At 54.3% G+C, this 19,245-nt stretch overlaps 1 protein-coding gene across 1 annotated transcript; it reads right to left on the bottom strand.

Moving 5' to 3' along the window:
* Nucleotides 1–5,380: 5,380 nt before the first annotated feature.
* Nucleotides 5,381–11,284, bottom strand: ZIC5 (Zic family member 5). The gene is made up of 3 exons (XM_039730435.1): nt 11,269–11,284; nt 10,295–10,990; nt 5,381–5,835 (listed from the first exon to the last, which is right to left on the bottom strand). Exons 1-3 carry the CDS (start codon nt 11,282–11,284, stop codon nt 5,381–5,383), a joined length of 1,167 nt encoding a protein of 388 aa, XP_039586369.1.
* Between the last annotated feature and the right edge of the window lie 7,961 nt (nt 11,285–19,245).

Below are 19,245 nucleotides of genomic sequence, written 5' to 3'. Positions count from 1 at the left end.
ACCGATACTCTCGCCTCCCCCCCGGGCCCAAACCCCCTTTTCTCCCTCCGCCCCCCTTCACCCCCCAAAATAAGAGGCTGAATGAAAGGTTGGGGTGTTTTCCTCCTGACTTCTTTTTGTCCTTAGAAGAGCGGCGTCTGCGAGTCTGAGCTGCGAAGTTACTGATTTGCAGGCTGCATGTTAAGGCAGCCCATGTAAGTAATTTCTGCGGGCATCCCGGCAAAGGAGAACAAATCGTTGACAAAGGCGAGCCCTTTCAATTCAGCAGCGTCGTTAGGGAAACCAAAAAGTATTCTTCCTATAATAAGTTCCACTTCAAAGGATTTCTCATTCAACGGTGACTGCTTCGCACTTTTATTAAGTCCGGGCTTTTTCACTTGGCGGAATCATCTGTTTGGTTATTTTTCATCGTGTTTATTTTTCACCATTCACACAGTACTTGTATTAAATAAACAAAGAACAATCGCTCTGCAAATAAAAGTACTTAGGTGGGGAAAAAAAAAGGAGGGAGGCAGAAGACGAGAAGAGCTGGAGATGGAGCTTCTTCCTCACTTATTTGTTTATCTGCTGAAGTTGGGAAGGGAGGGGGTCCTAAAAAAAAGGGGAGGGGGATGGTCGTTGGGAGAGAGGCCAAAAAATATGAGACGTTCTGATGAAGTGAAAATTGACTGCGCTAACACGGCATGAAACTAAAGGTCACTGCAACTGTATCTTAATAGAGTGTCTCGAATCGAGGTGGACTATTTTAAATGCAGCTTGCTTTTGCTGCGCTCATTGCCATAGCAATCCTAACGCTCCATGTTGATGTACCATAAAAGCAGTAGTTTGAATTTCAAAGAACCTGCCTTTGAACTTCTCCCTGCCTGATTAGGCACTTGCGTGGTGTGTGTGTGAATGCGGGAGCGTGGTTGTGCGCGCCGAGGGTGCGCGGGGTGCGGGGGGAGCGCCCCGCCGCCTTGGGGTGTCCGGGCCAGGGGGAGCGTGTGTGTCCGCGTGTGAGCAGCACTGTGCATCCCGGGCACTCCCCATCCCTCCCGGGCTGCTCTACCCGAAAATATTTTTTTTCCGGGGTGACGGAGGGGGAAGGGGCGGGGGGGAAGTGTGTGACAGTCCGTCCTTGCCAGCACTTCGCAACTCCCTGGCGACATCTCCAGCAGCACGAAACACGCGGAGAAAACCCCTGAAAATCCTCGCTTCTCCCCACCATCCCTCCCTCGGAAAACAAAGCAGCAGCCTGTCCCGGCTGCCCTGCGTCCCACACCCTGCCCGTGGCGGGCGCGTTGGGCGCGACTGTCGCCGAGAGCTCCCCGCTTATCCACATCCACAGCCCCCCTCCCCGCAATGCCATTTCCCACACTCCCGAAATTTCTCAGTCCCTTCAAACTTCGCTAGAGCCGCTCTCGCCTTTAAAGGGCCGAGCGCCAGCAATAGTGTGTGGCGAGATGTCTCCCAGCCGCGACTACAAAGGTAGATGATTTAAACAGTGTTTGCTAGGACCACGTTTCGCCTAGGAAAAGATGAAGTCTTTGATGATGGCCAACTCGGTGTCAATAAGTGGCTTTCTTTGAGCCATATTCAGATGGGAACGTCTTGCTTGCCAATTGCCATAGAAATCCTAACACACCATGAAGATTGTCCAAGCGCCAAGCCTTCCGTTCTGGGCTAAATTACTTTGAAGTGGGGCAGGACGTGCACTGGTCAATGTTAACTCTATAGGGCGGGCAGGGAACACTAGGAGAGGGAGGTTGGAGGGGGGGGAAGCAGAAAATAAGAAGGGGAAACTTGTTTTAGACACTCTATACAAGGTTCTGCTCATTGTCAGATATCTTTTATCTTTTATATTTCCCATGAATGATTCATGTCTCGGTGGCTTTGTGTCGCCCTCCTTTTCACAAGAAACTTCATTAGGGAGCTATAAGTTTTCCCATTGATTGGAGCCCTCATTTATGAGTGTTTTTCTGCTTCGTATGTTGGTTATTGTCATTCTGCTTGAAACAACTCTTTGCAACCTGTTTCACCTTTACCACATTTAACAAAACTGACTTAAAAAACACTCTAACCTTTTGGTGAAACTGTTCTTGACATTTTGACCAGTCATTTTCGAGTACTGGTAAATTACGGGGCGGGGGCGCAATCACTCTGGGCTAGTTTAATTTAATTTATTTTATTAAAAAAGAAAATTAAAAGAGGAAATAATCCTGGAGGATGCCAACACACGATTCCGTCCGGTTTTTTCACGGGTTTTACTCAGTTTCCCTCTCTCTAAATGAGAAACCTGTCCTCACTCAGCTTCTGAAAACTTCGGGGTTTTTCTCCTCCTTCATTCCATGATTTCCTGGCGTTATTTCTTGTCTGACCTCACTCTGTGTTTCAGAATCATCTTCTGGCATACGGTTTCGCTTATTTAGCTACTACCGAAGAGTAGTGCTATTTAACTCATGAATACCCTCAAGAGAATACTGCCAGGAAAATCTCCCTTTTTTGTTGTTGTTTTGTTGTTGCTGCTGTTGTTGTCGTCGTTTTGGTTTTTTTTCCTCAACAAAAACAAACATTTTAATTGATTAGGTTTTATATTCCGATTAGCCGTCCTTGAGAGAGATGAAGAATGTCATGTGTGTCAATGTCTGACCTGTGTCGCATCTCTGTCTGCCTGTCCCTCCCTCTCTTCCCTCTGTGCCCGGGGTGCCAGCAGCAGAGCCCCCAGCTGCTCCATCGTGCCCAGGCACCCCAAAATGCTCTGCCCGCCCCCGCCCTCGGCCCGGCTCACGGGCAAACACCGCCAGGAGCGAGGCCGCAGCCCCGGGGGAGCAGGGCTGGCTGTGCCCGAGCATCCCTGCTCTGCCGGGCTGCAGAGCCAGGGCTACCCCCGAGGAGAGCCCTGTTTGCTCACACGATTCTCCGGGCAGAGCCGGAGGGTCTCAGCCGCCCCAACACCTCCCGGTGCTGCTCCTGCCGAGCTGGGAGGCCACGGCTGGCTCTGCATCTACCTGCTGACCCTCGGGGGGATCAGGGGGTGTTTTGGTCTGTCTCTGCCCCTTGTCTGTTAGTAAGGCACATGCAATACATAGGAATAATATTTTTATTCATTTGCATGATTTTTTTTTGTTTGTTTGTTTTTATGGGGTTTACAGAGATGAAAAGTTTTAAATTAGCATTTTTTATTATTATTTAGGAGGTATCATGTGTCATAAAACTGTTGGGCAAGTGTGTGACCCTACGTGTAGCAAATACATAAAAATAGTGATATATCCCCCCGAGCCATAGTTTATAAACCCTGCCATGTCGTAATGTATAGTGCAATCTGTTATTGAAAAAATGCATAAATTAAAAAGTTCGGTTATAAATCAGCACCAATATATCTCTAATAAGATTACATTACATAAATTATTTTTTAAAAAGTTCATACCTCACTTTATTATTTTCTATTTATTCAAATGGGCTTTGAAAAACGAATAAAAAGCAAATTGAATGAGCTTTAAAAAATTATTTTCTATTCAAGTTTTCTGTTTGTTTTCAAAGTAACGCCTGCTTCTTTAGATCAAACACAACAATATGAAGACAACGTTTAAAGGCTTCCAGAGTGACAGCACCATGCACTGTACTAATAATATAATATCTCTATGAACTATACATAAATTTATATATTATCAGCACCAACACACCGCACGGAGGACATGCAGGAAGAGTCTGTTTCACATTACATCGTTCATTCAAGTAAGCTGAAAAATATAATGATTTCTTTTTTTTTGTACAAACCACATCATCATAAACAACAATCTATCACCAAAATTAATAAGATAATTCTTTGGTGTGCTCTGTACTGTTACAGGGGAGTCAAAAAAAAAAAGAAAAAAAAAAGGGAAAAAAGGGGGATGTCAGAAAATAAATTAATTTGACTGTACAAAATAATCGCGTTCACATACACGTTATTAACAATGACAAGACGACATCCACCATTCACGGCACACAAAACACATTTCCACAAGCCCTGGGGGAGGGGAGGGAGGCTGCCGCTTCTTCTCTCGGGGTCTCTGAGGAGGAATTAGTGCTCTTTACTTCATTTGCGCCCCGCTCCTGACTCAGGGCTGCAGGCCGGGGTGTCCCCCGTGGCCGCAGCCCTGGGCTGCAGGGCTGGCTTGCCGGGAGCGCTGGGGAGGGTGGCACCCCGAGCCCAGCCTGGGTCCCCAGCCCGGCTTCCATCCCAGCAGCTCTGGTCCCCACCTCCCAGGTGACTCCGCCGGGCCACTCCGGGGGGGTGGTGAAAAGCACGCAGGCATCAGCTCGGTTGGAGAGATGAAATAATATACATAAAAATAATAATAAAAAGATAATCCCTCTGTGCCTGCCCCCTACTCCGGGACTCGTCAGGCCGGGGGGCTGCTCCCCCTCCCCACCCCCCAGGGGGCTGGAGGGAGCATGAGGCAAAGTCTTCATCTGAGAGACGAACTTTAAAAATAATAATAATTATAATCAGAGTAATAATAACACCAACCCCAAGGAAAGCAAAATTCTCAGAGTTATCGTGTGGGTTTTTTAGGGAAAAAAATTCAAAAATGTATCACAGTATCGCAGTTGTCAAATAGCAGCGTGTTTCTTTTATTGTCTGGCTACGTTCTAGGAGCCATACAAGTACAAACCGTGGAGGAGTGAAAAAGGAGTCCTGCATCTTTTGTCTTTCCTTTCGTAAACCGTTTGCACAATGTTACGGCTAAGGGTGAAAGACAGGCTGGAGAGAAAATGCCGGGTGCAGGTGGGACCCCCCGACTCGGGTGAGAAACCCTCAATTACAAAGGAGCTGGACTGCAAGAGGGGTGGGGAAATGCATTTATTTCATTTTTTTTTAAGGGATGCACAACCTGTCCTTGACTAGCCGGAGCTTTAGCAGGTGCTGCTTTACAGTCAAGAGGCTGCCGCTGACCTGGGGCTTTACCCAGGCCAGAGGAGGCTCTGGGGTGGCAGCTAAGGTACCTAAGAGCCATTCCAGAGATCGGCTGGGTTCTGCCTGTTTGCAGCCTTCGCCAGCTTAATCTTGTTAAGAGCAATGGGCATGGGCAGAGTGGAAGATGGGCATCTCCGTTGACACCGTTCCCCTGCAAAATTGTGCGGCTCGGGTGACTGGGACAGCCCAGCCTGGCGTTGTTAACGCTTTTATTTACCAAAAAAAAAAAAAAAAAAAAAAAAGGTCCGAGTCTCTTTAATTAAATTAGTTACCATACAAACACCATAGGGTTTCGTACATGGAATAAATAGCGCGAGTCAAACCTGATGGCACTTCCACGGCAGCCCTCCGTGCCAGGTGGCCGCCCCTGCGGCCCGGCCCAGTGCGGTGGGGCCGGGGCCACCGGCAGCTTGGCACGGCCCGGCACGGCCCGGCACGGCCCTAGGGAGCAGTTCTGCCTCCCGAGGTCCTGTGGGGCTCATCCTCCTCGGACGCCGGGGAGGTGTCGCGGCTGGAGGGGGTGCGGGGCCGGCGGGGAGCCCCCCCGGCCTGGCAGACGTACCACTCGCTGAGGTCGGTGACCGGCGGGGAGAGCGCGGCGCGGCGGCCGCGGGGCGGCTCGGCGGCGGGCTCGGCCTCGGGGGGCAGCGGCCCGTCGGGGGGCCCCGCCGCCGCGTAGCCCTGGGAGCCCGGCGGCGGGGAGGGCGGCGGCGACTTGCAGTGGATCTTCATGTGCTTCCGCAGGGAGCTGGGGTGCGTGTAGGACTTGTCGCAGCCGCGGATCTTGCAGTAGTAGGGCTTGTCCGAGGTGTGGACGTGGGAATGCTTCTTGCGGTCGCTGCTGTTGGCGAACTTCCTCTCGCAGCCGTCGAACTCGCACTTGAAGGGCTTTTCCCCTGCGGGGACACAGGGGACACACGGCACGGTTACCGGGCCTGCCCGCAGCCCCTCCGCAGCGCGGCCTCCGGGGGCGAGCGGCAAGGGCAAACCTTCCCCTTCCCTCCTTTCCTCCCCTCCTCTTCTTTCCTTCCCCTTCCATCCTTTCCTTCCCCTTCCCCTTCTTTCCTCCCCCTTCGCGACAGTCGTGACATGCCCGAGGTTTGCGACTTTCCCCCCGTGTTTCGCTGCCCGTCACACGTCGCTGGCAGCCCTCAGGCCCCGAGTGCCGGGCTGGCGGCGGCAGGGCCCCCCCGGCCTTGTTTGCCCTCTGCGGCGCTCCCCTCGCACACGAGAAACCTTCATTACCGCTCTAATGACCGAGCCCAAACAAAACCTCTCAATGCCTTTGCCTGCGAGGGCTGGCGTTTGCCGGCAGCCTGGCTCGCCTGGCACATCTCCTGCGTAATCCTTTCCCAATGGGCACTGCGCTGGAGGAATAATTAGTTTGGGGAAAATAAAAGTAACACCTGTTTAAGCATCCCGACACAAAGGAGGGAGCAGCCCGCAGCCCGGGCTGGGAACCTGCAGGTTAGGAGGACCAGCCCAGACATCGGAGATGAGGGCAGCATAGCTGGTTACCCTGGGCAAGTTTGGGTCTAAACGTGTGCGGATGATCTACTTTGAAGAGTTTTTTTAACCCCAGTTAAAGGGGTTGTGAAAATCAGGGCGTACCTTTCCCTCCACGCTCGTCTCCTGCAGCACACCCTGGGATACATGTGCTCTGCTGCTTACAGCCATGTCCTTCCCCATAGCTCCCGAGCAGACCCTTCCTCACAGATCCCGAATAGGGCTGGGTAAGTGCCTCAAGCTGAGACACCAGAGGAAAAAGAAAAAAAGCGCCAGATCCCTGTACCGATGCTTTTTACAGCGAGTTTTTCTCACTCTGCTACACGTGAGTCCAGCACAGACAGACCTGCACTGATAATCTTTGTCATTACTATCGCGACTTTTGAGTCGCTATCGACATGGCTGATGTGTATTTTCAGATGTGATTTGCTCTGAGGGCTCAGAAATAACAACCCAGCGGGTCTCTCGGTGGACATTTTCTCCTTATTAACAAGAGATTTTTACTACTCCTCCCCTTTGTAAGATCGTATCGCGTTTATTATTTATTAAAATAATAATGGAAATAAGAAAACTATTTTTATTTTTAGAAGCAATTTCTTGGCTGTTACTATAGAAACATACACCTCCACAGCCTATTTATGCATCAATTTGTTCAATTAAAATTGACTCACCTACCACCAACGTGGTAGCGCTAGAAAGTGCAAAGTTTATGTAAAAAAAAAAAAAAAAAGGAGAAAAAGAAATTTAAATTGTGCTTGGTGGGTTTTAAGTGCATGAAAACTTCTGCACACCCCCGAAACAAGCTTCCAACCACTTCGTTTGTTCATTAATTGCTATTCATTTTTCTGGGAAAACAAAGGAAATCTGGAGGTTTTGGGCAGTTTCTAACTGTGTTACCCCAAGGATGAAGGCTCACACATTCTGCTGCTGGCCGTGACCTGCAGAGCCCGAATCACAGCCCCCTGAGAATGCTCCAACCAGCTGGACCAAACCGTGCCCACCCCGTCAGGGGTTTAGGGAAGTGTCTTTCCACCGGGGTTCACGCGTGGGCACCCTCCCCAGACTCCCGATCGCCACGATCAAATTCCCCATAAGTCCAGGACTGGCGAAGGTCCCCGTGTGTCCCCGTTATGCTGACGAGGGCATCACGTCAGAGTTTAACCATTTGTAGGTGGTTTGAGATGCCAGGCGCCGTCCCCTGACTCCTCCTGGCAGTAGCAGTGCGGGTGGAGGGGAGGGGCACAGATGGGGCTTGGGGTCACTTTTTTTGGAGGTTCTAGGGATGGCTGGAAGGAAGCCTGACCGTCCTGAGCATCGTCCTTGGCGAGGAAAAAGCAAAATTGCAGAAGGGACTAGGTCCCCACTCCTCCTAGAATGCACCGGGTTTGGGAACAGTGATTTGTCCCCAAAATAGGGCAGTAGCTACAGAGCTTGCTATGCAGCCCCCCCGGTGGGTGCTTCTGAGGAAAAAGAAAAGGAAAAAAAAAAGAAAGAAAAAAAAAAGAGAAAAAGGTCCCAAACAACAAGCGCTTCCTGAATTACTGAAATACTCTTCTTCTTCCAGAAGAATTACCAGAAACATGCAAAATCGCCTAATGATACGATTATGGTGTTATTATTTTTCCCCCCTGGGTGCGCCAAACGCCAATAATATACAAATAGTTTGTAAATCTCTCCTGCTCCCAGGCTGCACATGACTAAGTTAAAGCTGAAGTGACAAAATGACAGTAATTAATCTGATAGGAATGGGGAGAAAGTTTCGGATCCCTTGTTCACTCGAAGGCATGGGGAGAAATACGTAGGGGAAGACTCCTGTCGCCTTTGCCCTCCCAGGGGCCGAGCTGTCATTCGAGGTGGGCTGTTGCCCCCCACCCCGAGGGCAGCTTTGGTGCAACGACCCCTTCTGCGTGGATAGAGCCTTTCTTCGTGGGCTCACGCACAGACATCCTCCCGGGACTACGGGGAGCCCCAAGCTGGAAACTTCTCCAAATTTTCATTGCTAGAAGCCACGTCCCACTCATTGCCTCGGGGCAATGCTCGACCTCATCTAAGAGCTGCGAGCTGCGCCCGAACACGCATTTGGGTTCTGGTGGGGGCTCTTTTTCCCGGCTGAATCTCTCTGCCTCCACGCAAGCATCTCCCGGACTTCTTCCCACCTCCCTCCCGCCTGCCCCTTGGAGCTGAGATGGGTAAGGAGTTGAGGAGCCCAGAAAAGTCCGCGGTGAACTTTAGTTTTTCAAATAGATGAAAAACCGCGGGCCTCCAGCTAACTCATTCCACGGTGTCGTTAACACGACAACAACAAAAAGTGTCAGCCCTTACCCCCTCCTCTCCCACAGAGAACTGTGCCCCCACACCCCATCCCCGGCTCGGGGTGTAGAGCACTAGGCACCCTCAGGGCTCCGCTGCTACATATGGGCTCGTGCCTGACATATTCTGGAGATAAAAATCTATAATCCTTTCAGCCATGGGCCATTTGGTTTTACATCGGAACAACACGTTGTACGGTCGCCGCTTTTCTCTTCCCGAGCAGCAAACAATAAATCAAGAAAGCAATTACGGCAACTCCACTTCCTTAAGTATCCTCCAAGGAATAATATTTGTCTGCCACTATAAATCCCGGCTTCGTTCGTTTTCGGCAGTGTTTTACACCCAGATGGAAATGCGTATTTCGGGAGTGGCGAGGAATGAAGAGAAAGTGGGGGGAAAAACCCAAACCAAACCAAAAAAAGCCCATCAAAAGCAAACCCAGAAAAATAAAACACTAAAAAGCTCAAAGACACCCCAAGCCCTTCCAGGGGCCCCCGCCTGTCCCCCGAGGCATTCCCCGGGGGTGCCGCTCCCTCCTCCCGTACCCCGCCGAGCAGTCGGGGCGACTTTGAAGTTTGCTTCTCAGATCCACAAAGGGAGGGAAGCGTCCTCCGGTGAGAGCCTTCCCCCGCCTCGCTCCCTGCTTCCCGGCTCCGCGGGTAGTGCCAGGAGCCTCGGCACCGGCGTCAGTCCGCTAGCCCAGCGGCGCGGGCAGCGCCGGCCGTGCCCTCGGCATCCCCCGTCGTTCCGCAATATCGGCAGCCCCGGCCCCGGCAGCATCGCTGGTCCCGGCAGCAGGGACAGTCCCGGAACGGGGGCAGCCCCAGGAGCGCTGGCCGCAGCGGCAGTCCGGTAGTCCCGGTAGTACCGGCAGACCCGAGCACGGCCACCGCCGCCCGCAGCGCAGGGGAACTGCGCCCCCAAGAGCCCCCGCGGCCCCATCTCCGTCGGGCCAAGCGCCACCCGCCCGGCTCCGTCCCCGCCGACAGGAGCGGCAGGAAGAGCAGAGCCGGCGTCCTTCGGCGTGGCGGGGGGAAGCGGCAGAGCGCAGCGCTTCCCAGACGCGGGGTGAGCCCCCCGGGGTGCCCGGGCAAGGGCGGCGGGAGCAGGGAAGGGCGAGCGCTCATCCTCTCCTCGCTCTTCCGCAGGGGCTGCTGCTCATCTTCCCCCGGCTCCGCGTTATTTATTAATCGGTGTATTTATCCGGTGCTGCCGGGATGCGGGGAGGTGGGTAGCGGAGGGGGTGGGGGTGCGGAGGGAGCGGCCCAAGGTGAAGGGGGGGCTGAAGGGGGGGGACACGACACGTGTGTGCAGGGCAGAGGGGCCGGGTGCGTGTACGTAGCTGTGTGTGCGTGGCCCGTGTGCTGCCGAATTACTTATTCATGAAAAAGTCACATGTTCGGCGGTGCGTAGGAGAGGAGGAAAAGAGGAGGAAAGGGGAGGAAAAAAAAAAAAAAGGAAGGAAACCCTTGCGGGGGGGGGGGAAGGAAACCCTTGCGGGGGTGGGGGTGGGGGGGGGTGGCGTGAAGAACAACCCACCTGTATGAGTCCGCTTGTGGATCTTGAGGTTTTCGGAGCGAGCGAAGACCTTCCCGCAGCCGGGGAAGGGGCAAGGGAAGGGTTTCTCTCCCGTGTGTACTCGGATGTGGTTGATGAGTTTGTATTTCGCTTTGAAGGGCTTGCCTTCACGGGGACACTCCTCCCAGTAGCACACGTGGCTGCTCTGCTCGGGCCCACCGACGTGCTCCACGGTGACATGGCTCACCAGCTCCTGCATCGTGCTGAAAGTTTTGGAGCAAGGCTTCCTACCGCCCGGTGGCGGCGGCGGAGGCGGAGGAGGCGGCTCCCGGTCGATCCACTTGCAGATCAGCTCTTGCTTGATGGGCTGTCGCATGTATCGCAGGAAGGCCCCAGCCGCCGCCGCCGCCGCCGCGGCCCCGACGTGGGCATGGTGGTGGTGGTGGTGATGGTGGTGGTGGTGGGGATGGGGGTGGTGCGGGTGCCCGTGGCCGGCCGCCGCCAGGTTGAGGTTGACGGAGCCGTAGCCTTGCAACGCCGAGGAGGAGGAGGAGGAGGCGGCGGCGGCCCCGTAGTGCGCCTCGGCGCGCCCGTAGAGCTCCCCGGCGGCGGCCGCCAGCCCCAGGCGCATCTGCCCGTTGAGCGGCGGGTGGCGGCCGTGGTGGTGGTGGCGGCGGGCGCGGCGAAGGCGGCGGCGGTGAGCGCCTCGGGCGTGAGCTTGAGGGCGGCGGGCTGTGCCATGTGCTCGGGTCCGAGCGGCGTGAGGGCGCCGCCGGGGTCGCCGCCCGCGTCCCCGGGGTGGAGGTGGGCCGCGTGGTGGGGGTGGACGTGGTGGTTCCCCAGCCCCGGGAAGCCTGTCATGTTCTGGTGAGGATGGGGCTGAGCCGCTGCCAAATCCGCTAATCTCAGTGTCGGGTTCCTCTTGCTCAAAGGGGGCTCCATAACGACACAGCCGAGCCCATCTACGCTCGCTGTTGTTATTTTTTTCCCTTTACCCGCCTTCAAAAACATGTATATATTAAGCGGCTCTTTAACTTCTTTTGTCTGCGCTCCGAGCCCCGCGCATCCCCGGCCCCGCTCTGCCCGCCCGCGATTGGCAGAGCGCTCACCACACTTCGGCGGCGCGCTGGGGAATACGGCTCGGACACCGCGCCGGAGGGATTGGACGGACGGCGATGATTGGCAGCGGCCGGGGCCCCGCGATTGGCTCCCTTTCAGGCCGGCGGCGCCGCGGGGATCCGCCCCGGCAGAACCGGGACAGCACCGGGACAGCACCGGGCAGCACCGGGCAGCACCGGGCAGCGGCTGCCCCCGCTCCCCAGGCACCGGACGGGGCGCCCTGCTCAGGTGCTCCGCCGTGTTTGCCTCTGCGGGGCCGTGGGGTTTCTCTCCTCGCCTGGCGGCAGCCCACACGGCTCCGCGCTCGGTTTCCTTATCTGTTTTTATTTTTTTGGAGGGCCACGTTCATTCATGGATGAGGCGGGAAAGCGCTCCCTCATGCAACAATGCGCGCAGCCCCACACCCACGCGAGGCCGAGCCTGTGTGTACTCATGCCCAAGGCACCACTAGGAGAAGGCGGCCAAGTTTCCCTGAAAAGAAGACGGCGGGGGTTGGGATTCCTTTCCTTTAGAAAATAAACGAGTAAGCGGGGAGGGGAGGAGGAGGGGGGCAAGTGGCACATGTAGATCCAAGTTTTGGGAGCCTGCGCTCGCTGCCGCTTTGGGGCTTCCTCCTTCCCGGGGCATCCCGTGGGGAGAGCCCCCCCACGCCCCTGGGGGCCCGCCAGCCGCAGTCCAGGCAGCTGCATCCCCTTCAGCCCGAGCTCAGCAGCGGCGAAACAGAGATGAAACCCCCGCAGCGACACTGGCCCCGAGCATAAATGCTCCTCGACTCTTTAGGATGTCGGAAGGTGGGTTGGGAAATGAGGGTCTCCGGCCGGTGTGTGTTGGCCCTGAGCTGCTGCCCCAGAGGAAAAGGCAGGAGAAGTGGGAGCTCTCCTGAAAGGGGGCAGAGGTAGAGGACGGGCGGGGACAGTGATGGGACCGCCCCTGGGGTGCGGGGTGTGCTGGTCCTCGAAAGCGAAGCGCTTTGTGGAGCGCCGAAAGTGGCCCGTCGGTACAAAGGATGCTGCCCTTTGAGGGGGTTGAGTAGGCAAGGCCGGGATTTCCCTGCGAGCCAAAAGGGGAAAGGAGCATTGTCGTGACTTTTCTCTGGGAGGAGAAGTAGCTTTCACTGATATGTCATCTGCTTTCTCCAGGCTTTTGGTCCCCCTGGGAATGCCTTGAGCCCCGCGCTCCCGGGAAGTGCAGGCAAGCTGGCTGTGCCCTTTCCCTGCCTGCGGGATAGCCAGAGAAGCTTCTCCGCCTCTCCAGGAGAGGAAACGGGGCGGGGGACGCCAGCGGACCCACACGCACCTCGGCTCTCCCCGGCCACATAATCCCCTTGAGGAAACTACATCTGTGCGCCTTGGCCGCTTCCCTGTGCCAAGCCAGTTCAAAGGAAGCCCCGTGCTGGTCCGGCATTTCCTGGGCCAGGCTCCAGGCTCCCCCTCCTCTGCCTCTCCCGCCGCTACTCGCGGGGGGAAACTCGCAGGATTTGGCCCACGGCTGCCAAAAGCGGGGTGAGAGGCTCTAGGGGGAGCTCAAGGGGGAGAGAGACCCGCCGGTTCCCTTCCTTCTCTCCCCCCACCGGAGACGAGCCAGTGCTCCCGGCTCGTGTGGCCGCCGTGGGGGTTTCAGTGATGCTGCAAGGCAAGGAATGGGAATAAATGATCCCCGGGTTTTAAAAGCGGCTGCTCGATGGTTTTATTGCACAGTAAAAACTTCACGCAAAGTAGCCATACGTCTGTACGGGTATTTATAGACACGTATTTTCTACATGTCCATCCAAATAGTGCCCTCCCTCCTCCCCAAATTCCGGGTGCATCTCTGGAGCAAGGTCCACAGATGGAATGGTTTGATGGGAGATGCTGTGGAGGTGAACAACAAGTATCACAGCTCCGCGGAACCTTCTGCATGCCTCCTTGTCCCTCGCCTGTTAAACGCAGGTGATGTGTATCTGTCATCGATTTAATATGTCTTAATTCAAATATATACCCCGATCAATTTCTTTTTATGAGAGGCTATAAAAAAATTGAATTATTTTATAGCTGGCTAATAGGCAGCTGACCCGCGACTGTGGGGAGGGAGGGGTTGATGGAGACTCACGTGGAAATTCGCTCATTTTTAGGACTGGCTGCAAACGCCGGGCAGAGAAGGTGACTGCCCGTGCAGGGATAATTTTGGACGCTGCCAGCTCCAAAAGAGCCATGAAGAATTTAAAGCCCGTTAGCTCACCGACACCAGCTCAGGCCCAGGCTGCCGCTGCCCCCGGGCTGCAGCAGAGGGGAGGCGTGCTGTGCTACCCCACAGCCCCCCACAAGCCCGACAGCGCCCGTCGGGGGTCGGAACGCGCCCTGCTCCCGCGGCGGAGCCGCTGCAGAGCCCTCCCGCAGCGCTCCGCTCGCCGGCAGCCCTGCCAAGGGACATCGGGGGAGGCTGCAGAGGCGGGGTGAAAGCCTGGAAGCCTTCAAATTTATTTCGTAAAGCTTCGTCTATAAACTGAGCTCGGGCTTTAGGAGGTGTTTAACCGTAAAACGCTGTGCTGTGAGCTGCATTATGTAAATGTATGCTAATGATCATGAACACCATTTACAAACAATCGTCTTTAATGCACGTCTTATTGATAGTTAGGGAGCGGGGAGCAATATTTTATAAGGTGTAAAACATTCTTCTGGGGGACCATTAGAAAGGGAGCGCTTTAGACTGCCGCTTTCCCCGGGAAGACCTGCAAGACTCCCCAAAAACTCTAGAAAAGCCTGCCCTCCTCCCGACCCGTCGCGGGTGCCTTTCTGCGCTCGTGGGGCTGCTCTGCGGCGCGGGTCCCTCCCCGAACATGCGGCATCGGAGGTGGAGTCCGCCCGTGGCAGGAGGGAGCGCCCCGAGCCGCAGCCCCGCGGAGACCGCCCGGGCGGGACGGAGCCACGGCACCCCGCTCACTGTCCCGTCTGGGGGATAGCACGGAGGGCACCTCGGCCGAGAGGCACCAAAGGGACAGTAGCGATATGGCAGTGAGACTCCCCATCCCTTCTTTATGGAGGGGCTCAGCGGATGGACAACACACACTCTTAAAAATTAAATTTCTCCTGTCGTTGCTCCGTGCGTCCAGGCTGCAGCCTGGGGCTGACACAAGGATCCGGGGCTAGGGGCTGTCGGGACAGGGAGCCGCCTCACCTTTGGGACAGGGATTTACCAGGATACGTTTTGGAACTGTTGTGTTCAGTGCGCGCATCGCCAGGGACAGAGGGGCCATCCCCTTTGGGGTTTGCTCAGTTAGGGACAAAATAAGGGGGGAAAAATTCCTTCCTTCCTTCTATCTATCTATCTATCTATCTATCTATCTATCTATCTATCTATCTATCTATCTATCCATATATAGAAAGAAAGAGGTAAAGAGAGAGGCGGTCTCAGGAAACCCAGGCCAAATTTTGCTCTGCTCTCTCTCTCTCTTTCCCACTTCCCCTCTCTCTGAACGTCACCGTTGGAAGAAGCTGTTGAGATAAATCAAATAGTGACACTTTGACGGCTTTACTTGTATAAGCAATATGGTTACCATATGGCATTGTTATTTATGAATGACAGCATAAATTGTATTACAAAGTCCATCGCGCTTTATTGGGACGCTGCTCCCCTGCCTCTAACGTTTATATGGGCATCTCCAGATGGAAAAAGGTGCATCTAATGAAACCCGGCAGTGCTGCGGCAGACCCGTTTTGGGGGGCGTTGTGCCGGGTCCGTGCTGCCTGCAGAATGAGCGGCGCAGTGGGGCAGGGCGCGCAACATACGCAGCGCTGCGCGTCCCTCAGCCGCAGCTGGGCAGGGCAGGGCAGGGCAGAGGCACCGGCTCCGCTCGGCCGAGGTTCCCGTCCTGGAAAAAAGTGCTACACTGCTCCTGGCCCCCGCTGTCTCACGGCATTACCGCCGAGAGCGGGGTTTTATAAATATATAAGTGCAACCGAATGAACAATAAATATTAATGGCACGAAAGTGAGGTGCTCCTTCCTTCTGTCCCTGCCTAGTGTATTTTCTTTCCTTTTTTTTCTTTCTTTTTTTTTTTTTAGTTTAAAAAAAAGCATTTAAAAGTTACAGCTTTGGCTGAGATTTTCATTATTTCCCCTATTTCTTTTACATTACTCTGCCGGTAGAGCCTGACAAAGAACTTTTGTCTCGAAGTGTGTGTTTTACAGAGGGAGGCTAGAGGACAACACATGTGGTCTTCACGGGTCATAGGTCGAACGGCCTAGAAGTGGCTCGGATCGGCACCATCAAAGGTAACCTGCAACTTAATATCCTGTTGATGAGCTTGTTGAATTTATGAGTGTCTGTGATACAGACAACGGTGCAAGTGATGCTGCTCAACTGGCCTCTTCTCACCAGGCTATGGGCCGGCCACACTCTCCCTCCTCGTCCCCTTGCTGCGTTGGAAGGCTGAATTTTGGGGGAACTTTCCCCTCTTCCCCCTTTCTCTCTCTCTCTCTCACATGCACACACCCCTCTCCGGTGGGTCCTTCCGCCTCTTTTTCCCGACGAGGCCGTGGCCAGCCGCATCCTCGCACGGGCAGAGCCCCCGCCCCACCGCAGCCTGCCCCCCACTGCAGCACCCATGGCTGCCGGGGAGGGGGCATGCAGAAAGGGGGCGCGGAGCCTCCCCGGAGGGCGGTGACACCTCTCGGGAAAGGGTTAGAAGGAGAAGGCGATATATGCAGTTCAGGGGAAACAAGAAATTGCTCTCCCCTCGTCCCGCCTTCCCCCCTCCACACCCCTCTCCAGCTCCCTTCGCATCACCAGCCCGTAAGAACAAGAGAAGAGCAGTTTTAAAGCGAATTAAGGAAAACTTACAAAGAAGGGAAAGCTTTCCCGGGGAAGCTGACGTTTGCTCTGTAGGTCTGGCACCTCCAGAAACCTGTTGAAAAACTTCCTTCAATAAAACAGTTTACCACCGACTTGGGGTGACCACTCGCTTTCCTCCCCGAAAGCTGCCATGAGCCGCAGGCTGTGCTCCTGGCGCTGGCCCGACAAGGGAGTGCGGGGCTGGCTGCCGGTGCCTCTGCCCCCCTCCCTCCTTCCCTTCCTCCCTCGCTCCCTTCCCTTGTTACCCTGTGACACGGGGGAAAGGGGTTTTGCGGTTCAGAGGCAAATAAAGCACTTCTTAGGAGGGACGGCGACGTGACTTTGAACTTGGATCAGCTCCTCTGTTTCCTGCAGAGAGAGTAGGGCTGGAGCCCTGAAAGAATAGCAGAGAGCGGCCAGCCAGCGGGGGCTCCGGATGGAATTCACTGCGTCCGCCCGAAAGAGCCCCGATGCCGGCACCGCTGAGCAGGCAGAGCCAGGGGCGAGGGGAGGGAAGGCAGGAAATGCAGAAAAATAAGGTAAGGAGAAGAAAGAAAAAGGAGACTAAATGATAAAGGAAGTGAAAAAAATGAATAACAGAGAAAGGAAAAGAAAGGAAAAGAAAGGAAAAGAAAGGAAAAGAAAGGAAAAGAAAGGAAGGGAGGAAGGAAGGAAGGAAGGAAGGAAGGAAGGAAGGAAGGAAGGAAGGAAGGAAGGAATAGAGAAATAGAGAAATAGAGGAAGAGAGAAAGAGGGAAAGAAGGAAAGAGAGAAGGAAAGAGAGAAAGAGAGAAAGAGAGAAAGAGAGAAAGAGAGAAAGAGAGAAAGAGAGAAAGAAAGAAAGAAAGAGAGAAAGAAAGAAAGAAAGAAAGAAAGAAAGAAAGAAAGAAAGAAAGAAAGAAAGAAAGAGAAAGAAGATATTTGTATGAATATTCACCTTTGCTATTATTTTTTTCCCCAAAACTGTTTTGAACTGCCAGTTTTCTTGCACATATTTATTCTTTTACTAATCTTAGATGTAGTAAATTATTTTAAATCGAGGCGGGGGGGGGGAGTGTATGCGAACGTCTAGTTTTCTGTGTGATTTTTTTCACTAATCTGGAGGCAGACGATGCAGGAGACCAAGATTTCCTCTTCAGCTTGGGCTCTCAAAATCCCCAGCAACGGTGAATGACTGCGCTCAGACCTCCGCCTCGAAATCTTTTCAGAGAAGGAAAATAGAATTTGTTCGTAGTCTGTTCCTGGGAGCCTGGGGGGTCAGGACAAGGACAGCATATGCTCCCAAGCTACAGCCTGGAAAGGCAAGATCTGGGGAGCAGACACTCCTGCCTGCAAAGGCAGGACAGAAATGACAGCGAGCAAAGAGAAAAAGGCTGTTGGCATCAGAGGTGCAGCTCTGCATTAATATTCGGTTTATCTCCATTGCCCATTTCCGATTAGAAGGAATCCCACTTCTTCCCAGTTTAAATCCTCGCCTTGTTCAAAGACTAATGTCCGGTACCGGCACATTTCAAACACTTTCGGACAGTCTTGGAAATATTTTAACCATTTAGTGACAATGATGGGAAAGACCTTGGTTGGTAGGCAGCGTTACCTTTGCCTGCCTTCCTTCCTTCCTGCTTTCCATCCATCCATCCATCCATCCATCCATCCATCCATCCATCCATCCATCCATCCATCCATCATCTCTCCCTTGGACGCTGTGGGTCCAGGTTTGAGCCTGCCTGTGTCTGATGTGGGATTTAATGCCATGAGGAGTCATAGGAAGAATGTCGAAGGGAGAATTTCAAAAAGACCCTCCAAACCACACAAACCCTTATATTTTGGGCTGCTTCTCTGCCAAGCAGAGAACTGATGGGTACACAGACGCAAGGTTTCGTGCAGGGCGGTTGAGACTGCAAACGTTATGCCAGGCTTTGATTTTTACAAAGCCTTATTTATTGGTGAGCTGCTGGCCTCGAGATGATTATTTTTCAGCCACTACAAAACAAACCGAATCAGGGGCCAGACGTGTATTTACTGGAGGGGGAGGGGAAGGGGACTTGTTTGCTGTGTGTGTGTGTGTGTGTGTGTGTGTGTGTGCCGGCTTTATGCTTTTTATTCCTGCCATGTAAGAATCCGGTTTCCAAATAACAATGGCAGGGTGGGGTTTTGGGTAGGGATTTTTTTTTCGGGTTTGTTTTTGTTTCTTTATTCAAGAAAGAGAAAAGAAAAGGAAAACTCCTAAAGCATCTGCTCTCAGATACACATTCACAACACATGCAGATCGCAGATCGACTTCTCTGCTCCCACATAAGTGGTTTAAAAGCCCAAACAGCCAGGGCGACGGTTCCGTCTTATGTTTTAATTTTTATTTGATTTGGGTTTTTTGGTCCCAGCCACCCTCGCCCCTTCAACGTGACTTTTATTTGATTCCCCCCTCGCTCCCTTTATCGATCACGGGCTTCATCTGCTTTAGCCGAAATGAGGAAAGGGGCTGCGGGGGTTATATTTTAAGCCCCTCGCTTTGTTTGTTTGCCTCCCGAGGCAGGATCACATGCCAAAGCGTACATCGATATTTTCCGAGATCGGCGCGCCTCTCCCCGCGCCACCCCTTCCCCTCGCCGCGGGGGAGACGGTCTGGGGGGGGGGGTGACTCCCCCAAAAAATCAAGAAGCCACCGGCAGTGCGGGGCTGAAGGCGGCCGCCGGCGCCGAGCGGGCCCGTGCGGGCGGGGCGCGGGGCGGGCGCTGGGGCGGGCAGGGCTCGGGGCGGCCGCTCCGCCATTAGCCGGTGGCCGGGGGCGCCCGGATGGACGGGGCGGCTCGGGCCAATGAGCGGGAGCCGGGAGAGCGGCCGGGCGGCGGGTGAAGGCGGCGTTGGGAGAGGAGCCGCCAGTGCGGGCGGGGAGAAGGAGAGAGGCCGGGGGAGGGAGGGAAGAAAAAGAGGGGGAGGGGGGGAATAAAAAGCCGCCGCCTCAGCAGCGCCCACCGAAATAAACAGAAGAGCGAAAGGCAGCGAGGGCCCGGGCGGAGCGGGGCTGCAACTCCGCCGCCGCGGCGCTC

Source organism: Passer montanus, unplaced genomic scaffold (assembly GCF_014805655.1).
Source record: "Passer montanus isolate IOZ18808 unplaced genomic scaffold, ASM1480565v1 scaffold72, whole genome shotgun sequence".
In the NCBI taxonomy this organism is placed as follows: Eukaryota; Metazoa; Chordata; class Aves; order Passeriformes; family Passeridae; genus Passer; species Passer montanus.
Note: the sequence above shows the minus strand (reverse complement) of the source record. Positions and strands in the feature narration are given on the sequence as shown.